Source organism: Choristoneura fumiferana, chromosome 28, assembly GCF_025370935.1.
Source record: "Choristoneura fumiferana chromosome 28, NRCan_CFum_1, whole genome shotgun sequence".
Classification (NCBI taxonomy): Eukaryota; Metazoa; Arthropoda; class Insecta; order Lepidoptera; family Tortricidae; genus Choristoneura; species Choristoneura fumiferana.
In genome coordinates this window covers 1,429,139-1,454,071 of record NC_133499.1, presented here as the reverse complement: position 1 = coordinate 1,454,071, position 24,933 = coordinate 1,429,139, and the positions used below count along the sequence as shown (strand labels likewise).

At 38.2% G+C, this 24,933-nt stretch overlaps 2 protein-coding genes across 4 annotated transcripts in view; both read left to right on the top strand.

Moving 5' to 3' along the window:
* Nucleotides 1-732: 732 nt before the first annotated feature.
* On the top strand, nt 733-16,013 carry Pex19 (peroxisomal biogenesis factor 19). 2 transcript variants are annotated; one of them, XM_074108993.1, is made up of 8 exons: nt 733-1,026; nt 3,010-3,168; nt 5,267-5,317; nt 5,970-6,067; nt 7,777-7,905; nt 12,400-12,551; nt 13,955-14,075; nt 15,207-16,013. In XM_074108993.1, the coding sequence occupies exons 1-8, from the start codon at nt 963-965 to the stop codon at nt 15,318-15,320; spliced, it is 888 nt and encodes a 295-aa protein (XP_073965094.1). In that variant the 5' UTR covers nt 733-962; the 3' UTR covers nt 15,321-16,013. The 2 variants fall into 2 exon arrangements, with proteins under 2 accessions (XP_073965094.1, XP_073965093.1); XM_074108992.1 differs by having other exon boundaries at nt 3,010-3,174.
* A 6,846-nt stretch (nt 16,014-22,859) lies between these two features.
* LOC141443873 (uncharacterized) overlaps nt 22,860-24,933 on the top strand; it is a 55,273-nt gene continuing 53,199 nt past the window's right edge. The window contains exon 1 of one of the 2 annotated variants that reach the window (XM_074109235.1): nt 22,860-23,010. The gene's annotated coding sequence lies outside the window, so the exon portion shown is untranslated. The remainder of the gene's footprint in view (nt 23,011-24,933) is intronic. The other variant, XM_074109236.1, reaches the window with a different exon arrangement.

Below are 24,933 nucleotides of genomic sequence, written 5' to 3'. Positions count from 1 at the left end.
TAAGTCGTTATAAAATATTTTATTTTGTTATAAAAAAAAATAAGGACTGACCCACTAGACTGACTTCAAACTAGTTGAAAATTATTTTCAAGGTTTTTGTAGTCAGTTCCATTTTTACTGAGTCATAAAAATAAAATAAAAATCTGTTTTTATTTCTTCGGCATGAAACAAAAGTTCAAAATTTGGTCACATGATATTGATTACGATGCAATAACGAAACGCTGCTGCTGTCATGCTTTTATGCCACAGATAAGTAATAGCATGGGCTAATCTAAGATAAAAGCAAATAATAAAAAGCTGAAACGAAAACATGGTCTCGCCAACATCACGATACCAAAAAGTTTCAAAAACAGACAACAAAGTTACTGAAATTATAGATTCAAAATTAAAAAATATTTATTAAGGTTGCTAAAAGTATAATGTATTACAATGGTTGGCACCTCTTTTTAAGTATAAAATACCGCTAAGACTGAGGCACCTTCTGTAGTAAAAGGTAAATTACAATTTGTACTGATAAATATGTATATCGTCACTACTTTGAAAAATGTCGTACTTATCTAAAATTAATATGTCAACAAAATTAAACCTTGACATAATGTTCATAAAGTTCACTCAGAAAAATTATCTATTTTGAGGTAGGAGTTTTTATAAAGAAGTGACGATATTTTGTCTATGCTGAAATGTATTGACATATGTCAATAAAGGGTAATTGAGTGCATATTAGTTTGTTAAATGAGTAATGAAATGATCAAACTCAGATTTAGATTACGAAACAACAATGACTAAGCCTGTAATGTTGGTCAAGCTGTACTCGTTTGGTTGATAACAGCTGTCTGATTAGATTTAATTCTTTGGAGTCAGTAAAAAAATCAAATGTCAAAATTTTTGACTTAAGTTGAGTGTCACACGAATTTTTCTTTGCAATTTTATAATTTAATATTTCAATTAATACTTAATTTATTATGTCGGACAACAATGATGCGACTAAAAAGGAGGTTGACCCTGAACTGGACGATTTACTGGACAGTAAGTTTTAAATAAATCATGAGATAATAATATGCCATTACCTAATCTTATAACCTTTTCATACTCGATTTTCGTTTACTTAAAACCAGTTCGCTATGTAATGTTTACCTATAAAATACACAGTACTCATAGTATATTTCTAAGGTCATAAAATGACGAAATTTTTAAATCGCATCAGAAGTTCTGTCAATTCAAGTCAATTCATTATGGTCGCAAATTGACCCTTGCTCTTTGGAAATTTAATTTGTTAATGTATTAACCACGTCATTGTATGTTTCGCGGTGTTTGTACAGATGATGCAATTATGCGGTTTTGCATACAACTAACTTCAAACTAACCTAAGTACCAAAGATTATGAACATCTGATAAGGCCAACTTACAGAAAAATAAATCCAGATTAATGGCTAATTTACTGGAAGAATTAAAACTTGATTTAGTCTCTCTTACTCAATAAATCACTGCTGGGCTACAGTCTTCTCTCGGTGTAGCTTGTTCCAAATTCTATAAATTTTTCTTACAGATTTTATATTATTAATAAAATACTTGGTTTAAAAAATTACAGGGCTTCTCAGATCCCTGACAATACCAAAGATAATTAGCCTGTCTTTAACTGTTGATGCAATGCTAGCAACAATTTATCCACAGTTTTTTTTTTCTTTTCTACACCGGGTTTGAGATGTGTTTTAAGATGAAGACAGATTGAAGCTCTGCTAAGTTGTTACATATGTAGTAGGTAATGATTTTCCATCATATTTATTATTACTGGTATTTTTTATTTTATTTGTGTTAATTTTGCTGTATATGTGTGTCTTCTGTGTAAGTGAATAAATGTCTTCTTTCTTTCTTTCTTTCTTTCTTTTTATATTTTATCAGAAAAATTGTATTTAGCTATAAATGTACTGGAAAGTTGTTTGGCCCAATACAGGATATCTGGCGAGACTGTTGGCCCAATAGCCGGAAATCCAGCCCTCCAGATATTTGGCTAAGTTTTACGTAAATTAAACTAAGCTAATTTGAGCGCGGGCGTGGTGCTTCATGCATATTGGAACTTGATTAAGGGCTTAATAGGCTGTCAACGACAAAGTGCGTTTTTTACTTCAGTACTGTATAATTAATTTCAAAGAATTGATAAAAGTACATTACTGTAGAGGCCGGGAAGTAGGGGGTTGCCAACCATGCAGATATAGACAGCAGCATAGCAGCAAGCAGGATAGGGATGCGAAGCCGGCAAACCCACGTTCCGGCCGAGGCTTGTATAGTGCTTTTCTCAAACATGTCATGAAATAAAATTAAACAACAAGAAATCAAGTTGGCGGGACGCTAGTCTGGTCGCTCTGTTGCGTGCGCGCGTGTCGCGCTGGCAGCTGGCGCGGCGGCTGCGGAGCGGGTGCGCGCGAGCGCGTTAAAACAAAAGACGGTTGCATTGCCGGCCAGCGGCCTGCAAAGTTGTATGAAATCTCTTTGCAGGCCGGTAGAGTGACCGCGCGCAGGCAGGCAAGCCGCAGCGCCTGCAGCGCGATACTTATCAGCCTATTATTTGTAACACAACATTAATATTTCATGTCATGTTTGAGAAAATACATTAATAAGTACCAGTTTTTAGTCATGACTAAGTTTTTACTATCTGGTATCCGGCCGACTAGTATGCAACTAACGATAGTAAAATTGTGGCCGGATAGACCGGATAGGTTTTAGTAAACAATAAACCAATATACTACACTATTGACTCAATATAATACAGATCTAACTAGAATGTTGAGTACCTAAACATAATACAATATCAAGCTAATTTATAAATAGCTTAAATGCCTAAACTAGACCAAACAAACAACAGCAAGTTAAATAAAAGCTTGTAAAAAATGAAAAACCTGTCTAAAAAAACAAATAATAACTTAACAAGAAAAAACAAGTCTAGTAGTCTACAACTCCGGTAAGTAATTCAAATTTCAGCAATGTGCACTCCTATAAATCTTTTGTTTCCAGGCGCTCTCCAAGACATGACGAAGAAGCCAGCCCAGAACCCCTCAGGGGAGGGCTCCGAAGTCCCCCAGAACATGTGGAGCGAGGAGTTTGTGAAAGAGGCAGCGGCACAGTTTGAGAGCAGCATGGCTGCCCTGCTTGGCAGCTTCAGCGGAGTGCCAGGTGAGCGTAAGTAGACAGTCGGGACACTGACGAGGCTTTTTTTATTAATTTTTGCACTCAGTGCCGGGTCTAGCCCTTGATCAAGGTGGAACGAGATTGTTAGCACCGCTTCTGTGCCTCCCAAATGGTGCCCTAATACTTTTATTTTGCACTGGAAACTTGGAAAGTGGTATATTGAAAATAAAAACTGAAATATAGATGCACAGAAAAACCAGAAAAAGAGACCAGCCCTGGGAATCGAACCCAGGTCCTCAGCATTCCGTGCTGCATGCCATACCCCTACACTACCACTGGACAGGAGTACAGACACGAATTTCTCCTATGCACCACTTTGTTTCTTATTTAGTCACTTAAGCAGCAACACTGTATTGATTTGATTTGAAAATAAAGCAGACATTATGGGAAAACAAACATAACAAGACTATAGCATATTTAAAAAAGTGAATAACGGGAAAGCATAAATTATGGTAATGCTAATATTATAGGAATGTAAACATTATGAATAGACAACTTCCTGAAATTGTACACATTTTAAATAGCAGACAAAATAGAAGTGCTAGCATTGTGAAAACGTAGACGTTTTGAGAATTGTACATTTTAGGAAAACAGATATTTCAGGCATGAGCCTCATCATCATCATCCTTACCATCATCATCACATCACAATCACCGTCATATCACCATGTTTTTTTTTGCATAAAACTGATTGTGATTGAGCCCTATCTCACCTGATGCTAAGTTGTTTTTATGGCAAACGAGCATGCGAACCACCTGATGGTAAGTGATCACCGCCACCCATGGACACCTACAGCATTATTAGGACTGCGGATGCATTGCCGGCCTATAAGGGGGCTAAAGGGGGGAGAGGGGAGGGGAGGAAGGGGATCTCCCACTCACCGTACGCAACACACTAGCAAAACTACTATTTCACGCCGGTATTCTGTACAGATAAGTCTCTACCAGATAAATAAGTGCAGATGAAGCCAAAGGCACAGTATAACCAGTTTCATTACAGTAATCCGACGGAGACGTCTAGACAGAGCAATCGTGCGGGGCGTGAGGGGTGAGACGCGGGTGGGAGGAGCCCCAGCTGCACACTTCGCCGTTCTTAGTAGCTTGGGACAAGTCATTAGGGCTATCGCGTTTTTTTAACATTTAAATATATAATCAAATGTATTATGGTGCATACGACATGTACTGTGAGTGCGTGCAAATCTTCATCTCGCATAAATAAGGAACTAAGATTTAATTTATTTATATAATTATATTTGTAGTACGGGAGTGCACCGATAGATGGCGCTGCTCCCTAATTAAACTAACTAACACGATGTGTAAACTTAGAATTGTGATTACCGCGGCTTACTTAACGTTTGTTGCCTTTTGGTAGGGACAGCATTGTACTTGGTTGGCTGCATTCAAGTCATTGAACACCTTCCAATATAATTCTGAATCATAGGACGACTCTGATCGCAGTACGGTGTCTCGCTCGAAACGCCTGCTGTTCTCCGAGTGTATACCCTAAAACCACTCAGTTGTAATTGAGTTTGCCTAATAAACCGTGTGATTGTATACTTGTCGTTTCCGTCGCATTGTCAACCCCGCTACATATTTATTTATTTTTTATATAATTAAATTCAATAACAGGAGTTTTAAGTCCATTAAGTCTAGAAACAGGAAGTATTTGTCGGTTACTAATCTATGAAAGTATATTTTGTGGAAAAAAAAATGTTTTTTATTTCATAAATAGTATATTTTGATATTTCTTACCCCTAGTAAGTATGCCACCCCTAAATTATTTTGTTTTACTTAATTTCGCAATACCAATATGTACCGATTCATAAAAGACATCTATCTTCCAAATGAATGGTTTAAATTTGTGACAACCCTTCCTTACTTGCGTAAATACTTCAAAGGCGTCGGCCTACTGTAGGGAAAACTTGTTATACTGTGCCAAAGGTGTATCTCACAGGTGTATGTCTAGGAAAGCACAAAACACTCTTCACACGAATTTGAGTTTAATACATACATGGTCAATTTTATCTTGTACTTTGTGTCAGCATTATTATTCAGTATAAATAATATTTTAACTTTTTTTACAGAGGAACAAATCACACAGGAACAGATAGCTCAGACTTTCAGCAAAATGGCGGGTGAGTTTTAGACACACTGTATCAGCTGTTTCCACCAGAGCGGTGCTGTGCTAGGATAGGTAAATGAAGAGTGTCTATTGGTTTATGAAAACACTTCCCTCGCAACACATCTCTGGTGGAATGCAGTCTAATCAGCATAATACTAAAAAACCGGTCAAGAGCGTGTCGGACATGCCCAAGATAGGGTTAAGCCATTACGAAAAAATCAAGTAATATTTTTCTAAGGATTTCGTATTGTGTACGGAATCTTCCAAGTTTAGGTATATTTTATTGAAAATTAGCACTTTAAAGTGGAATATTTCGCAAACATCACTGAATAGAAAAATCGTTATAGCAACCCCCTAATGGTTTTAAAAGACCTATCCAACGATACCCTAGACTACAAGGTTGGATGAGAAAAAAAAACACCCCACTTTACGTCTATTTTACCACTTTATCGGCGTAACTGATATGTATATTCATGCCAAATTACAGCTTTCTGGTACTAACTGTCTCTGAGCTTAGCCGCGGTCGGACAGACGGACGGACAGACATGGCGAAACTATAAGGGTTCCTAGTTGACTACGGAACCCTAAAAACGTAACTTTTGCGTCATCCGTTCCAAAAGTTGGTCCCTGATGATGAATGATGTACAAACTGTAATTTTGGACAGAGGCGGCGGCGCAGGTGTTGAAGCCGGGCGCCGAGCCGGCGCTGGCGCCTGCGCCGGGCGCCGAGCCCGACCCCCAGGCCAAGGAGAAAATAGACGAGGTAATTGCAACGGATGAGACCGGCCAAGAGCGTGTCGGTCCACGCTTATTTATTTATAGTTATCAGGGTATAATATCACTTCATTTAAAAGCAGGTGGTCTATGTACCCAAGTGGTCTAAGAAGCAACTGGTCTGAGAAGCAAGTGGTCTAAAAAGCAGCTGGCCTAAGTACCCAAGCGGTCTATTAAGCAACTTGGTTATCAATCTACTATTGGGCACCCAAGTGAAACGATTATTATTATTATTATTATTTCTTGAGAAGCTTTGCATACATTAAAGCAAAAGCAAACAATAGTTTACAAAATCCGTATTTTCATATAGAAATATTTCAGTCAAAATGCGATTTACTTAGTTAGAAAGCATTTTAGTTCTAAAGATGGTTGCCGCAAAGCATTTTAGTCTAAACACTGCTTTAGTCCTAATGCGTTTAAGCCTTATTAGCATGTGGCTCAAACGGTTTTAGTTTAATGCATTTTAGTACAACAGAGATGTAGGCTTAGTGACAATTAGAAAGGCGTTTTAAACAATGTGCGACTTAGACCATATAGCGACATAGGTATATTAAGTTTTAGGCAGGCGTAGAACAAAGGGAATAGGTTTTACCCTTGTCCATCCCCGGGACGCAAACTATCTGTATACCGAATTTCATCTAAATCGATTAGCGGTTTAGACGTGAAGTAACAAACAAACAAACATACATACAAACTTAATTAATTCACATTAGTGTCCTGACATCAAGTGACCGAATTAGATGGGCCAGGGCGAACCGACTCGTTGTAAGTTAGGTTCAAAAACCTCGGGAGGACGCGAAGATTTCGCCTTAACGTTCGATGATAGGTATTACTTTGTAACAGCCCAATAAAGGGTTAGTACTTAGTATCGTTGTGTTGAAAGCCGTGGCGGCCTAGTGGTTTGACCTATCGCCTCTCAAGCAGAGGGCGTGGGTTCAAAACCCGGCTCGCACTTCTGAGTTTTTCAATTTTCAAATTCATGTGCGGAATTACATTTGGAATTTACCACGAGCTTTGCGGTGAAAGAAAACATCGTGAGGAAACCTGCACAAACCTGCGAAGCAATTCAATGGTGCGTGTGAAGTTCCCAATTCGCACTGGGCCCGCGTGGGAACTATGGCCCAAGCCCTCTTGTTCTGAGAGGAGGCCTGTGCCCAGCAGTGGGACGTATATAGGCTGGGATGATAATGATGATGATCATTGTGTTTAAAAAGCAGCTGGTCTAAGTAGCAAATAGGCAATTGTTCTAAGTTGCAACTGGTCTATAAAGCACTGGTCTAAGTAGCAAGTGGTCTAATTTTTGTTGACTCAAAGTTGACGGAGCTCCTATCCCGCGTGGCTGAGGGTTTCGCGCCATGACGCAACTCTAACCTAAGCTATGTTTTTTTCAAGTCTTCGACTTAAAACAAGTTAGGACCAGTTACTTTTTAGATCACTTGTACTTAGACCACTTGCTTCTCAGACCAGTTGCTTCTTAGGTCACGGGTAACTGCTAGTAGTTAATAATTTTGTCCATAGTTCAATTATACGGATTCATTATAATGCTAAATAAGTGTTATACTTTTCAATATTATGCCAGTTGAATGTTATGCCAAATTATGACATTTAATGTTATGAGAAATAAGGGACTAAATTTCCATTAAAGGAACTGCAAATAATCCAGTGTTTTTATAGTAATCTGTATGTTTACGTCTGCAGGTCTCTGCCGCGATATCCCAAACGCTGCAGAACCTGAGTTCTAACTCGGAGAGTCTACAGACGCCGTTCTCGGACCAGGACCTCGCCAACATGTTCGGGAACTTCAACCTGGGCGAAGGACAGGGACAGGTAATTGTACTTTTCTCAAACATCCAAGGAAATGTCGTCCTTATCTTTGTGATAATAGAACACCAAGTACGTCGTTGTATTGTATAGCACTTATTGAAGATTCGGTCTGATTTAAAATTAGAGGATAATAACGGAATTTCATACAACATTGCTGGCTATAGCCAGCAAAAGAAATTTTCTTTTTTTTATTCAGTGTGTTTGTGGCACATTATTTTGGTTTCGTCATTTTTTAATAAATAAAATCATCTCAAGGTTTGGTGGCAAAAACATTAACCCGAACAGCTTACAAAAAATGCTGAAAAAGAGTATTTTGGCGGGAATAAAAAAAACAAATACTTAGACGGTTTATTTATACCCAAAATGAGTGTTTTTTTTTAAATTCAAATTTAAGTGTTACTGAAATTCTAAGTTGGAATATTATTTGCCACTTAAGTAAGGCTTAACGGAGTTTGCGAGAATATTCATTAATTACCAATTAATAAGTACCGATATAACTCAAGATTTATTAGGCCCCATAACTAAACGAGTCTGGTGTTACGTTACATACATATTATGTTTCTTCACTTAATTTGTGCTTTGAATTTTATTAATTGATTTTAAAAATATGATAGCTTAAATTTATTTCGTATAGCATAGTTCTTCATTTTCAAATATACTCAGCGGTACAAAATTTGGCCCACCCTTCATACAAAATTACCGATTTTGCATACATTTGAGGGCCAGATTTTTTTCCGCTCAGTATATTTTAGGCACTTGTCCCACCGCCGACGATGAGCGAGAAGCGAGCAGAGCGAGTAACTAGAAACGAGTGGGTGTCGGCGGCCGATCGTAAAATCCGCCAGATCACGAAATTCCTAGGCATATCGTGAAACGCCGCCATTTCATGATATGCCTAAACGTTGGCCAGGCATATCACGATGTGCCTGAGAAATAATACGGCAGATCGATTAGAGCAACGCATTCGTCGATATTCCTAGCTCTATACCGGGCACATCGTAAAATAGTTTCTTTTTTGGCCACTGGTGGCGCTGCGTATGCAATGGCGGCCGTGACCAGCTGACCGGCCGTGTTTGTTTAGCGCGTGAAAAATGTCGGCGTCGCAACAAAATGATCTTTAAACCGAAACTAGTGATTGAATTCAAAATGGAAGTGCAAAAGAAGCTTTTGAACATCAGCTCCGTTCTTTTTATATGAATCAAACGTATTTCTGTGCACAATGTGAAAAAAACCATGCACGTCTGCCAGTATTTTAGAGGTTAGTATTGTGTTGATAAATAAAGTATTCACTAGTTGTTACTTATTTATATAGAAAATTTAGGTACGACGAGCGAAGCGAGGAGTGGTTAGTTTTAATTGTGATCACGACGCACGAGCCGAGCGAGCGAAGCGAGCGTGCCGCGGTAGCGGCCGGCGAAGTGCCAGAACCGATATGGCGGCGTTTCATGATATGCCTTGGAATTTCATGATCTGCCTAAACTGGCCAAATCATGAAATGGCGGCGCTTCATGATATGCCTAGGAATTTCATGATCTGCCTAAACGTCACTAGGCAAATCGTTAAACGGTGAGTTTTGAACGATATGGCGGATGTCCCTTAGCCAATTCATGAAATGGCGGCATTTCACGATATGCCTAGGAATTTCGTGATCTGGCGGATTTTACGATCGGCCGCCGACATGGGCACGACGGGCGATTATTCGCTCCACTCGCTCGAGCCGGGCGGCCGCCAAGCTAACAGCGCTGAGCGAGTATCGCTGAGCTAGTTTTATAGCTCAGCGAGTTCTATAGCTCTTGTCGCTGCGACAAAAGATGTAAAGCGAGTTTTCGCCGGCAGTGTGAACCGCCAGCGATCAACTATTAATATATATGTCTCTTTTACTTACACAGGATTTTATATCTTTTGTTCGTTTCTTGAGCGAGAAAATAGTCGATAGCCAATCGTTTCCTCGCCGGCGGTGAGACAATTGCCTTACGCCAGTCATATTCAGGCTACAACTGATATATACTTCCATATTTAGACCGCAGCAACGTTTTTTGAGTAAAACGAAACGTCACGCGCACCATGCTAGAATGAAAGCACTGTACGAACCATTGACTTAAGATAAATTAGTAATTAAAACCAACAGTCGAATACAAACAGCATAACGTCAAGTAACAGCGGACACTTTGTCATTATAGGTATTTGTTAGTTTTGTTGTAATAGTGTATTGTAATCTGTTTTTAGGGTTCCGGAGCCAAAATGGCAAAAACGAAACCCTTATAGTTTCGCCATGTCTGTCTGTCTGTCTGTCTGTCCCTCCGTCCGCGGCATTGCTCAGGGACTATCAATGCTAGAAAGCTGTAATTTTTCACGGATATATATGTAAACAATGCCGACAAAATGGTACAATAAAAATTTCTAAAATATTTTTGTTTAGGGTACCTCCCATAGACGTAGAGTGGGGGTGATTTTTTTTTTCTCATCCAACCCTATAGTGTGGGGTATCGTTGGATAGGTCTTTTAAAACCCTTAGGGGTTTACTAAGACGATTCAGTAATATTCAACTTTAAAGTGCTAATTTTCATGAAAATCGAGCGTCCCCCTCCTCTAAAATCTAAACCGGTGGGTGGAAAAATTTGAAAAATTCACGATGGTAGTAAGTATATCCAACTTTCAAGGAAAACTATAACGGCTACGTTTGCTTGAGAAGCTTGGAAGATTCCGTATAAAATACGAAATCCTTAGAAAAATATTACTTAATTTTTTCGTCGTCGGCGTTTTAACATCGTGAGGAAACCTGCACAAACCTGCGAAGCAATTCAATGGTGCGTGTGAAGTTCCCAATCCGCACTGGGCCCGCGTGGGAACTATGGCCCAAGCCCTCTTGTTCTGAGAGGAGGCCTCTGCCCAGCAGTGGGACGCATATAGGATGGGATGGAATTTTTTCGTAATGGCTACGGAACCCTATTTTGGGCGTGTCCGAAACGCTCTTGGCCGGTTTTTTTAGGTCTATTTCAATCTGTACTAACCTCTGCTTTATAAGATTTACCACCTGTTTTACCAGCAGTTTTTTTTTTATGGACTCTGGCCTAGAAACCAATAACGACAAGCCATCTATCATTGGAAAAGTTTTTTCATACCTTAGAAATTTTTGTATGGCGGAAAATCTCAAATCGCTTTGTAAAAAAAGTATGTATGTATGTAAACTCTTTATTGCACATAAAAAATAAAAATACAAATACACAGAGAGGAGAACAAAGGCGAGCTTATCCCTAAAAAGGGATCTCTTCCAGCTAACCTAGTTAGGAAAAAACATTTGGTTATATAGAGGATAAGCGGAAAATTATGTGCGGTAAAGAGACAAAACAGAAATACTCAAAAGAGATAAAATAAATACAACATTATTCACATTAAAACTTAAACTTAACTTAGCTTTGTAAAAAAAGTTATGGATAGATAAAAAAAACTTTCCACCAATGAGCTTATTTTTGTTCTTATATTGGTTTTAGTTCTTTACAGCGCTTTATCTTATAAATATACCTAAGAAAACAACCAAATATCAAACAAATAACAAATGACGAAGGCAAAGATCAAGAAGTCGCAAGATAGTTAGTAACCAGCGACGGTTTACAGAAACCGATAACAAAACCAGAATGGGGTATTAGCAAAGACGGAAAAGTGCAAAACCAGACACAAAAAAACATAAAAACGCATAAAAATCAAAATCATCAACATGAACAATAGGAACTTAGTATCGAAAAAACCTACTTTTATGCAGCCATAACTTTTTTGACATATCGCTTGTCCTTATTGGTCATTAGGCCAATTAGCCCACCCTCCTTTATTTGACGGAATGTCATGCCGTCTCTGTTGGTTTTGTTCGAATAGACGGAGACGGCAACACATTTACGAGTATCCGTCATATTAAATTAATCAATGGGCGGTGAAACAACCCCTAAATGTAATGTAATACTAAACATTTTATGGATTTGAATTGAATTGAAATTCTGGGATATACTTAATTCCCATGTGTATAGCAGTAATATGTGTCTTTGTTTAATTTATATACCGATAGATGTCGCTGTATGGAAAATTATACAACCCTGAATCGCGCTGGCGAGATTTTTCCCGACTAGTATATGTAGGATGTCAAAATGAAATACATTGTCATTCGCCGAGCAACCGTTGTTTGATTTACATCAAGGACAGCGGTTGAACACCATGGGAATTCCCAAAAAATACATTGTGTTTTAAAATATACAACGTTAGTATATAACACACGTGCCAAAATTCATGATTCTAAAACCCAGTGGTTGAAATTTCGAGATTTTGTCCATGTCTGTCCCGTGGGAATATCGGGATAAAAAGTAGCCTTCTTATGTATTTCAGACACACACGCACACTGCCACGAAAAAAAAACTTGTTTTAATGCGTTTTATCACACCATAGTCGCAAGAAACTACTATTAAAAATGTTTATGAATGTTTGCATTGAAATAAACCTCGTTCGTTACAGGAGGGCAACATGTTCCTGCCCTTCATGCAGGGCATGATGCAGTCGCTGCTGTCCAAGGAAGTGTTATATCCGTCCCTCAAGGAGCTGGTCGATAAGTACCCGGCGTGGCTCGAAGAGAATAAGGGGAAGGTGTCACAGGACGAGTATGATAGGTTAGTCAGTCAGTCATTATTACCAGCTTTTATTTAACTTGCAATGTATGTATGTGCGAGTTAAATCTTGCAAGTCAAGTTTGACCCATCCCCAGTGGTCGGGTTGATTTGAAATTTGACATAGTAATGTAAATCTGATGACTATATAGTGATCTGTTATTGAAACCAGGATTGTCTTTGAAAGAGTGAACTAATCAATGGTTAATAGGATCAACTTGTAATTTAGTACGGAATGTTAGTTTACATGACAATGTAAGCAAATGGTCCATTAGATCAAATTCTCTAAATGTCGAATTCCTTCGAGATCGATCGTCTATTCTCGGAACATCTATTTATCTGAATGCCTAGTCTAGTAGGTCTTCGTTCATCCATTTTCTGGTTCGTCAATTTTAATTCAATGTCCCAAGGTTGACGGAATGACGGATCTCCTATCCCGCGTGGCTCTAACCTAACCTATACTCAACTCCAAAATTAGGCGAACTAGATTGACAACTGAAAATGTTACCAGGCAGGTGGTAGGACCTTGTGCAAGGTCCACCCGGATTGCTACCACCATCTTGCTCTCTAATCCTGTCGTGAAGCAGCAGTGCTTGCACTGTTGTGTTTCGGCGTGGAGAGTAAGACAGCCGGTGAAATTACTGGCACGTAAGGTATCCCATCTTAGGCCTCTAGGTGGGCAACGCGTCTTTAATACCCCTGGTGTTGCAGATGTTTTTGGGCGGTGGTGATCTCTTACCATCAGGAGACCCACTTGCTCGTTTGCCATCCAGTCGAATAAAAAAAACATAGAAAACAAATAGACATAGGATATGTCGATATAATCTTGTGTAGGCGCGGAATGAAAATATTTGTCGCTTTTGGACTTATTTTCATAGCTTCAGGCCTGAAAACGACAAAAAAGATAACAACAAATAAGCAATTAAGTCGAATGACATATATGAAATGTCAATAAAGCAAGTCCTTCCCGATGTTCAACTTTTTTTTTCGAAATCTTTCAAATAAAAGATGTCTTTTATTATTATTTCGTATTGAGTTTTTTTCTAACATCGATATTAAGTTTTTTTCATCACACTTGCTCGGCTGATGTTATTCCATGCCTGTGTACTAAAGGACAATGGCCTCAATTGTTCCCGTGGGAATTATGGATTAACGTATAGTTTTTCTTCTCATGGGAGTTATGACTTTAGTTTTAAAGTAAGTAGGTACGGCACGATACGAACTTCGATCTTTTAATTTCCTAGAAGCCCCGCAAGTAAGGCTTGGTGAGACAGACTGGACATTCAGGGAATTGGATATTCGGGGAATTGGTGGTAAATTGGTCGTTCGGAGAATGGACATTATGGCAATTGGTCGAAATAAATTTAGGGAATTGTATTTAATGAACCGAACCTGTCTTGACTCAGGTACTGCAAGCAGCAAGAGCTGATGCTTCAAGTCTGCAGTGAGCTGGAACCAGAACAGGAGTCGGACCCTGACGACGTCAAGCGGAAGAGGTTCGAAGTCGTGCTGGATCTCATGCAGAAGGTAAGCTCCTGGATTATACGAGATGAAAGGGGTATGAGGTAAGGAGAAGGGGGGCCTTGTGAGATAGAGAGAGTGTGGGGGAGAGAAAGAAACAAGCAGACAGAGAGAGGAAAGGGGGAGAGACTACTGCAAGCAACAGGAGCTGATACAAGTTTGGAGCCAGAAAGTGAGAGTGCGAAGAAGAGAGGGACAGAGAGGTAGAAAGAGGAAAGGGAGAAGAGAAAGAGAGGAATGGAGAGCGAACAGGAGTCCGATCCTGACGAAGCCAAGCACAAGACTTTCGAGGTCATGCTGGATCTCATGCAGAAGGTAAGCTGGAGCGTGCAGGATGAAATGGGTATGAGGGAAAGGTGCGGGGGGGGCACAGTAAATGGCAGAGATTACATAACAGCTGTGGTGGCCTTGAGAGAAACAGAGAGTGCGGGCGAGAGGGACAGGGAGATAGAAAGAGGAGAGGGAGAAGAGAAAGAAAGAAATGGTGTGAGAGAGAGTCTACTGCAAGCAGCAGGAGCTGATGTTGCAAGTATGGCATCGGAACAGGAGTCTGACCCTGATGATGTCAAGAGGAAGAGGTTTGAAGTCGTGCTGGATCTCATGCAGAATGTAAGTTTCTGGAGTATACGGGATGAGAGGGTTATGAACTAGTAAATTACGCCTTACTTCTAGAGAAAATCCAAAAAAAGGTTCCTCAGATTTCTTTACAAAAAAAACGCATGGGTACTACCTTTTCTTGTACGCTACCAAGTTTCTGCTTGGTATACTGGGATTTAACTCTCTGGAAGTAAGACGTAATTATATGATCCTCACGATATCTTAAAAACCCTTTAAAATTACGTGGTGACACTACAGAACACCAAAAAGGTCTCCACTCAGCATGTGTTGCCACACGTAATGTATAGCAATGCTGGTTTTCTGTGGTTTGCCCCAGTCGAGAGACGGGGAAAGAGAAAAAAATAAAATTATAATAGACAAACAATATAATACATAATATTATTATTTCTATTTGTAATCTGTGAACTAGAATAGACGTTTGACGTGGCTCCCGTGTGAATTGAAACAAAAATTACTGCTGTCGTGGCAATAACCTCAAAAACATTGTATTATATTATATTCTAAACTTATTAATTCCAGATGCAAGATCTCGGCCAGCCCCCCACGGAACTGGTGGGGGACATCGCCGCGCCCCCTGCGGGTTTCGCGCCCCCCGTCGGGGGCAACGACCCCTCACAATGCGCGCTCATGTAACACACACTACGGCCAACAGGGAGGCTACTACGACATTCGAAGTTCGTATCGTACCTTCCCGCTCACTCTCGTATTAAATAATATAAGCGTCAGAGGGACGGCAAGATACGAAATTGGAATTTTAGACTTCGTAGTACGGGGCCAGGTCTGTCTGACCATCAGTCAACAGTAAGCCCAAGAGTGGGCTATAGAAGAGACTACATACAAACGCCATCTAGCGATATTTCACCTGTCAAACCATTTCGACTGCTTACTTTCTCAACCTGGTATCTGCCACATTAAGGAGCGACCACACCGCTGCTTAAAAACGGCGACGGTACAGCATCCCAGTGAGAAGGGCATGCGATAAAATCGTGACGCTTACGGCACGTCACTGGGATCCCGTGCCGTCTCCGTATTTTGAGCAGCGGTGTGGCTCCTTTAATTTGCTGTAGAATCATATATTTATGTTAAGTATGGTAGTGTTGATTTGTCGTGTACAATTCAGGTGGCTACGAATTTGAGAAAGTAAGGTAAACGTACCAGTGCTCGACATGCTAAAACTAATGACCAGTGATCGTACTTTTCCTAGCATTTTTGATGCGATGACGTCAAGTGACACACGACAGCGACCTAGGGTTGTCGACGTGTAGAATATGATTGACGTTTACAATTATGTAATATTATGTTGTTATTAAAAATTAGTTTTTATAATTGTGTATAACATTTATTACTGTAACCCAGTTTCTCCATTGTGTTTAATCAGTTAATAATTATTGCTTATTTTCACACACAAAATCAACGCAACTGTTCTTAGCACAGGACGGGACGTCTCAGTGAAGAAACAAAATGACTTCTATATTTATGCACTGCCGTTACCTACGCATTATACTGTCTATGCTAATATATGTATAGTTAGTATATCAATTTCTAATCATAAATATGAAGTATAACCTGAGATAAGGAGTTATTGCAACTTTGTAACATTTTCTTATAGTAAATTAACCCTTCATGTCATTATGCATATTGGGTTGGGCTTTACATGTTCTAAGGATATTTTCTGTATGTCCGATTTGTTTAATACGCTATTTTATTTTTATTTTATTCAAACAATTTAATATTGGGCTCTATTGAAAACCCTAGCACTACACCGAAAATGCTAGAGAAAGTACGATCACGCTAATGCCCAATAGACGACACCCTGCTGTCATCTCTATTGCTAGTGACATTAGATTATAGATGCCAACTATTGGGCCAGTGTCGAGCACTGGTACGCTTACCTTACTTTCTCAAATTCGTAGCCACCTGAATTGTACACAACAAATCAACACTACCATACTTAACATAAATATATGATTCTACAGCAATTTAAAGGAGCAGCCACACCGCTGCTCAAAATACGGAGACGGCACGGGATCGCAGTGACGTGCCGTAAGTGTCACGATTTTATCGCATGCCCTTCTCACTGGGATGCTGTACCGTCGCCGTTTTTTAAGCAGCGGTGTGGTCGCTCCTTAATGTGGCAGATACCAGGTTGAGAAAGTAAGCGGTCGAAATGGTTTGACAGGTGAAATATCGCTAGATGGCGTTAGTATCGGTCCGTTTGATGTTTGCTTGCGATTGGCTCATTTAGTTTTTTAACCAATCACGAGCAAACGTCAAACGGACCTCGATACTAACGCCATCTAGCGATATTTCACCTCTGTGAAACCCTCATTGATATGTGCGTCTCGCTCGCTCTTGTAATGTGACTATCCTACTTAAAAACACCATTCCCTACAACTATGCCAAAATTCGTTTATAGGTACCATCAGCCAAATATGCGGTCTACCACCGTAAAGTTGATAATCGTTTACATGTCATAAAGCAATAATGCCAATAGACGTGTCTGTCAACTTGAAAGTTCGACTTTAGCGACATATTCATTTGATAGGAACTTGTTTAAAAAATTGATAGACCACTTATTTGGCTGATGGTACACGAGTTTTTTCCCATGAGAGGCAATTTTTGGTCTTTGTTGGGTAGGCTAAAACGGACCCCACGATGCTAGCGCCAAATAGCCTGGCCCTTTATTACGAAGTGCTAAATTCGAACTTCATCTCTTGCCGTCCCGCTCACGCTTATGTTATTCAATACGAGAGTGAAAGAGACGGTACGATACGACCTTCGATTTTCGAATTTCGTAGTAGCCCCACCGTCACAGAAACCCGCAGTAATATCTTGTTGTGAGTGAGTCAAACGAACCCAATTATCCGGTGAAATATTTCGGATTTATTTAAATAAACCTTGTTGCAATAACTTGTTATTAATAAATTATGACATAAAAATAATTGAATGGGGAGATGCTAAAACGTGTATGACGTAAAATGAACGACTTGTCATAATTTGTATAATAATACAAGGGTAAATTTTAAACGTAATACGAAATTAGTGTTTTTGGCTCAGTTAATGCTGGAACCAGTGTTTTTTTTTTCCGTTAAATTTAAGGAAACATTCAAAAAGTCAAATGAAGTTAATTTCAAAATAGTTAATCACAAACTATTGGTGCTTTGATGCCGTTTACCTTGACGGTATTATGTCAATCGATGAATGATAAGTGTCTATACTTTTATAGGATGTATGGTTTGTGTGTTCCGTTTACGGTGACGTTTATTTATTGATATTATAAAGGTGGCAGCATTTTTGTGGTACAAATTTTAACTTTTACCAAATGTTTCTTGGAGTAACAAAGACTTGGCCATTTCGAATTGGAATTGTATTCCGAGGGCTGGTAGACATTTCAGAGTTTGTGACCAAAGCGACGAGAAAACTTTTACAATAATCTATATTAATAATTTCGTCAAGGGGTACGGTAGACTCGAACGAAATGCACATCAAATTGAAGAGCGTAAAAAATTAGTCAATCCGAGTCGACAACTTGTAGGCGGAAAATTTGGATTATCGAGTATTTTCAAGATAGACTTGAATAAATTACTAAGTATATAATGGCGTTGCGAAGTAAACATGTCAAAGTCATCACATCAAAGTGGCGTTAGTGTCACGTTATCACGTGTCACAGGTGTCACAGGTTTGCATTTCGTTCTCCATTGTGACCTTTTAAGGGTCCCGCACACGGTACGATTCGTCGATTTTCATCAGATCGATCGTACAGACGAATCGTTCCGTATATGGGGCCCTTTAGGTCTAATTTCTTTGATTATGAGACAGAGACATCATAGTTATTTGGGCAAGTAAGATTTAGGAGAAATATCTACTAGAGAAATACCGATACGTAGGTTAGCTGTGAAAGTACGTTTGTGATAATATTAAGGCTGGGAATATACGTCAGATTTTTCGATAAGTTGGTACGGCAGTCTTTACACTGGCAAAAAATGTTTTTCAAACATGTTATTATGAGTCTAACATTTTACCCGAGCGAAGCCGGGTTTTCATCTAGTACTACATATTTCTTTCCTATTTCTATCGTGCTATCGCTGTCTCATAGTGCGAGAGAATAATTGAGTCGCTTAACTTCAAACTCCGGTAAATCTACTGTAACCGTTTGGGTGATTTGAAAGGCAGTATTGTTTTATTATGGCTAAAGCATTAAAGAAATCGACCCTGTTCGGCAAATTTAGCATAACCATCCATTCTATACAAAAAATAAAATTTTGATTGGATTTACCTTCATTTGATATAATCGATTGCAATTTATCTATATTTGAAAAAACTCAGTGTAGATTTGTATAATTTTGATTCAACAGACCTGGATTTATCTAGATGATAAAATACTGACAGCCATGTTGAACGAACTTCTTTCGCTTATTGGCTTGGATGGACTTACCTACATTTGAAAAAAGCTGCCATGTGGATTTATCTAATTTTGATAAAATATTATTATTTTAACTGTATTTTTCTGAAAAACCGCACGGAATTATACTTAATCGATAAAATTGTAACAAAACTATTTTTTATCCTTTAACCCCCTTATTCATAAACGACAATCAAACCTATTTTAGTTAAAATGCCGCTAAAATTCGTTTGTCCTTATCTGTCACTTCGACATTTGTATTTGTTAGAAAGGGACAAAGCATTTGTTAGTTAACATAGGCTTGTTAAGTTTTATGAATAAGGGGGTTAATTTATACCAAGAATGTTAAAAAACGAAAGATTGGATTTACCCGAGTTTGAAGTTAAGCGACTCAATTGTCTTCTTAAGGTTATCAATTATCATATGTGCTGTCAATTTAGTACGGATCTGGTGAATAATGTTTTCCCATCGTATTTTGTCATATAAGTTCGTATTTATCCTTCTTCCTCAATTAGCATCAGTAAACTTCAGTAAGCTAGTTGAGAGATCAAGATAAATGCGAACTTTTCCGACAAAATATGCTGGCAAAACATTATTCACTGCATCTGTATTGTAAAGTAAAGCATACATTGAAATTAGTTTGCATCTACTACCAAATCTGCGATGTCTACGCCACATTACATGACATATCGAGTTTTTTTCATTTGTTGTGTAGTCTAAACGACAAGAGACTTTCTTAAAAAAATGACTAAAAAGCAATTGTATAAAATGTAAACTGCACAATAAAAACCTTATTTTTGGTATCATAGGTGTGTTTAATATTGCATTTTTACCTTAAGAAATTTCGACTTACGTGTGCCATTATGGGGTAAGCCTATAGTGTCATTTTTTTAAAATTTAAAATTGACCCTTATTTGCGCTTTAATATTATGAGTCCGACAATTAGTTTCGTTTGTACGAATGGAATATTAACATTTTTAAAATCAACTCAATCTGCGAATAGTCACTACTTTGAAAAATTCTCGTACCTCAAATTGCGTTAGCCAAATTGACCCTTAAAATTATGTTATTAAGTTCACTTTAAAAAAAACATCGATTTTTAAGTACTTACGACCTTTTCTTAAAGTAATGTCGATATACAATTGCCTGAATCAAGGGCTTTTGAGCAAGATTTCTCGCAATAAATACACAATTACACATCTGAGAAAAGCACAAGAAATAGTATTAAACTTTTAACCTTTTTTGTATTTATGACATGTTATCAAAAGGTTAATATTTCTGTTGATGTATGTTAACCTCGGAACACTTACGTTAAATTGGAACAGAATATGAGGCTTTATTAATTGAGAAAAGTTGCAATTTGCATACAAATATATCCTGAATTAAGACAGCATGCAACATGTTTGGAGTTTTTCGACAATCCTCGAGCATTATGTTACTAATCCAACAATTTATCGAAAATTGTTTCATCGATTATCGTTTCCCATAACAATATTCGCAGAATTTTGTTAACACTTCATTTAGGTACCTATCGAACTTCGACTCATCGGTCATACAATTGCATGAATTACCTTTTACACTAGAATCAACGCATCGAATTTCACTTCATAATTTTTTTTTGTATATCGACATAGTCGTTCATCGAATCGCCTTTGCTATAATTTTGGTTCATTGTAAGTTTCAGCTCCTAAAATTCTTATAACACAGAAAATCGTTTTACCAGTGTTACTATACTTGATAATACGTTTCTACGACAATACATTTAATCGAAACACTCTAATTTAATATTAGGTGGTATAATATCATGCCTACCAAATGCAAACAAACATTTGATTTATGCGAGCGAGCAAAGCGAGACGATTCGGAGCAGAAGGAGATGACGAGAAATTGACGTAGGTAACAAATTTCGATATTTGTGGCATGCCTATATTTCGGTTTTTAGCAATAGAAATGACTACACAATCTTGAACTGTCTTTTTCCTAACGCATTTTTTTTAAAATTATGGCGCCATAAAACATGCATGACTATGTCACATTGTAATTAAATTGTTACTTGATTAATTAGCCACACACGTTTTTTACTGCGTCTTTTATGTAACAGTCGCATAAACTACTCTTTTTAATAAAAATATACAAGATATAGTGGTAATTACTAGTGTAGTAGTTGTCCTATTTTCATTTAAAACAACAAGTCAATTGCGAATCAAAACCACAGATGGAGGGTACCGTACCACCGTAGATTGTCATTATTATTAAGGTTGAGCAATAACTAGCCTTGTATATTTAATTTAATTTTATTGTTTGTCGTTGGAGCGGCTAAAAATTGTAAAGCTATAATCATACCATTAACCGGCCAAAAGGTTAAAATTGTCATCGCATTAGGTTAAAAGGTTTTTTTTTATACTTTATGGTTTGAATGGCTAAATGCTTAAATGGTTTTGTAACCATGTATGGTTTATGTCGTTAATAATTATCTTATTTAATTTATTTACATATAGCGTTGTATAAGTTTCGTTGTTTAATTAAATATTTAATAATAAACATTGTTTACTATTTCGTTGTTTAATTGAAATGAAAGAGAAAAAAGAAGAAATTTATTCACTAATGGGGCATATTAGGCAAAGCTCTGAGCAGGGGGCGACACTAGCGCAAACCTCCACCTTTTTGTTTTTCCTTTTGTTCAATAAAGAGTATAAAGTACACATCATATCTGTGGTAAAGTATAAACAAACAAACAAACCCCCATGTTTCTCTATAGGTACTAATCCCCATGACAACGTCAAACTCCTTACTCCTTCCTTAGGATCCAATTATCAGATCCTGATTCGGTGCTTATGGGACGTAATTGAAGGTTTTTCTACGAACGAAAAAAAATTTTTTCAAATCGGTTCACAAATGACGGAGTTCTAAGGTAACAAACATAAAAAATAATAACAATAACGATGATAAAAAACCGGTCAAGTGCAAGTCGGACTCGCGCACCGAGGGTTCCGTATAAATATTTTTATTATATGATGTAACTAAAATTTTACGGTTTTCGCAATTTTTCCTTTACCTATCTGTGCTATAAGACGTTGCTTCGTACCAAATTCACGATCTGAGTTCACGGGAAGTGAAGTGAAATATGTGGTCTACCACTCTAAAGTTGGTAATCGTTTGCATGTCATAAAACAATAATGCCAATAAACGTGTCTGTCAACTTAAAAGTTCGACTTTAGCGACATATTCATTTGATAGGAACATGTTTAAAAATTGATAGACCACTTATTTGGCTGATAGTACCCTGTAGGTTTTGATTCCCTTGCAAGTTTCGAAAATTTGCGGCATAAACAGCACTGTATCTTTTGATTGCGTTGATTTAGAAGTTTGATTTTTTACAGCTCCAAGGGACAGTAGACCTGAGTATTTGATATAAATTTCAGCTTGATATACCTTCACGCGTTCCTGAGAAAAAGGGTCATTGACAGACGGACGGACGGACAACAAAGTGATCTTAATAAGGGTTCCGTTTTTTCCGTTCGAGGTACGGAACCCTTAAAAAAATACAGCCGAATTGATAACCTGATAACCTCCTCCTTTTTTTGAAGTCTGTTGAAAATAAACTACAAATAAAGAAATCTTATAATATACAACAGTTTGGTCCATTGTTCCAAGTGTAGTGGTTATATTCTCTTTGGTTTTAGTCAGCCAGCACATAGGTACTTATACTCTTTGCAGCCAGCTTAATCTATGGAAGTGATAAACTTTTCGCTTAATCCTTGCTACAAAATTACGAAAACTAATTCAAAACTGACAATTCCCTGTCAAACTCAAACAAATGTGAAAGATATAAAAAACCAATGGCCGTGCTTCAGAAGATGTGATGTTATAAAATAAAATAAATGTAAAAAAAAAGAAAAAAAAATCAAGATAAATACAAAAGTAAGTAGTGAAACCGATTAATGTTTTTTTTTTACTTAGCTTGTAGTGTGTCCCACTGCCCAAAAAAAAGCCAAAGCTGTGTGCAAAAGCCTCCCCCTTTTTTCTTCCACTTATCTCTACTTTTAGCCAAATCTTGCCAGTATGTTTGGCAGGTAGGATCTTGTGTGAGGTCCGCCCGGATTGCTACCACCATCTTGCCCGCTAATCCTGCCGTGAAGCAGCAGTGCTTGCACTGTTGTGTTTCGGCGTGGAGAGTAAGACAGCCGGTGAAATTACTGGCACGTGAGGTATCCCATCTTAGGCCTCTAGGTTGGCAACGCGTCTGCAATACCCCTGGTGTTGCAGATGTTTGTGGGCGGTGATGATCTCTTACCATCAGGAGACCCACGTGCTCGTTTGCCATCCAGTAGTATAAAAAAAATACGGCCCAAATCGTCCCGCCATCTCCAAATCGAAGTTCGTATCGTACCGTCCCTCTCACACTCGGGACGATAACATACGAAGTTCGAGTTTTTGCACTTCGGAGTATAGGGCCTGCTCCGGTGCCCGTCGCTTGGAACCCAGTGCTTTAGGGGGGGAGGCTACAATAGAGATCTAAAGGGCCCCATATACGGTACTATTCGTCTGTACGATCGATCGATCTGATGAAAATCGTGACGATTGATCGTAAAGAGCCGTACGCTGTCGATTCATCGTTACGATATTCATGATTGCATAGGATTTTGTTGCGATCTCCGACATCTTCTTCGATGAAGTAAATCGTTAACGATCATGACATAGGTACCATCAGCAAATAAGTGTCTACCAATTTTTAAACAAGTTCCTATCAAATGAATATGTCGCTAAAGTTGAACTTTCAAGTTGACAGACACGTCTATTGGCATTATTGTTTTATGGCATGCAAACGATTAATCAGCTTTAGGGTGTAGACACATATTTGGCTGATGGTACACTATCGATACGTAGTTTCGATCGGTCTGAAGCGACGGATCGTACAGACAAATCGTACTGTGTATGGGGTCCTTAGTAATCTTTGGCCCAGCGATCCGGTTTCATGCGGCAGACGTGACCCGCCCCCGCCCAGTCCCATTTTTTTAGGGTTCCGTAGTCAACTACCCTTATATTTAGTTTTTTTTACCCTTAACTTGGCAGTGTATCTTATAAGATACATAATTTTCGATCATCTTTTTGGATTTTTTTTAAGTTAATTTTGTTGGCTCTACAAGAATCCAACGAGGCTTGAATTCAGTACACTTGTCTCAACTTGCCAAGTTTAGGTTTAATGTGTTTTATTCGGGTCCATATTGACTCGCATAAAATCGATCCTCCGATTTTTTTTCCTGCTACCGATTTGTAGCCAGAATCATCACTCTTCCGAATTTTTTACTTCATAATTTTATTTGTCATAAATTTGTACTACTACCAACTGAGGTCATAATGGTCAATTATCAGAATATCGTAATTCATAACGTTGTCACTAAGATATGTTTTCACTCATAATGCTGGTTTTCATATTTCTTTCATTCATAATCATCAATTTCAATAAACTTGTTAATCATAACATTTAAATATCGATAGAGTATTTTTAAACTTAAAACTTAAATTGTGATTATCCTACTTTACTGGTGGCAGTTTGGTTCTGTAGTGGTCGCAGTTCTAACCTAACCTAACCTACTTTACTGGTAGCAATACGGTTTTGAGGGGGTCGCAGTTTTAACTTAACCTAACCTACATTTCTGACATCTACTAAAAATTACAAGACGATTGAGGGTAAAATTCATATAAAATTGATTTGCTGACGAATTGTGTTATCTTTGTTACTTACATCTATTGTGGTTAAATAATGTCTGCAGTAATACCATACAACAGATGGTAATTGCTTCGCCCATTGATGGCGTTGTCATCGAAATACTTATTTTATCA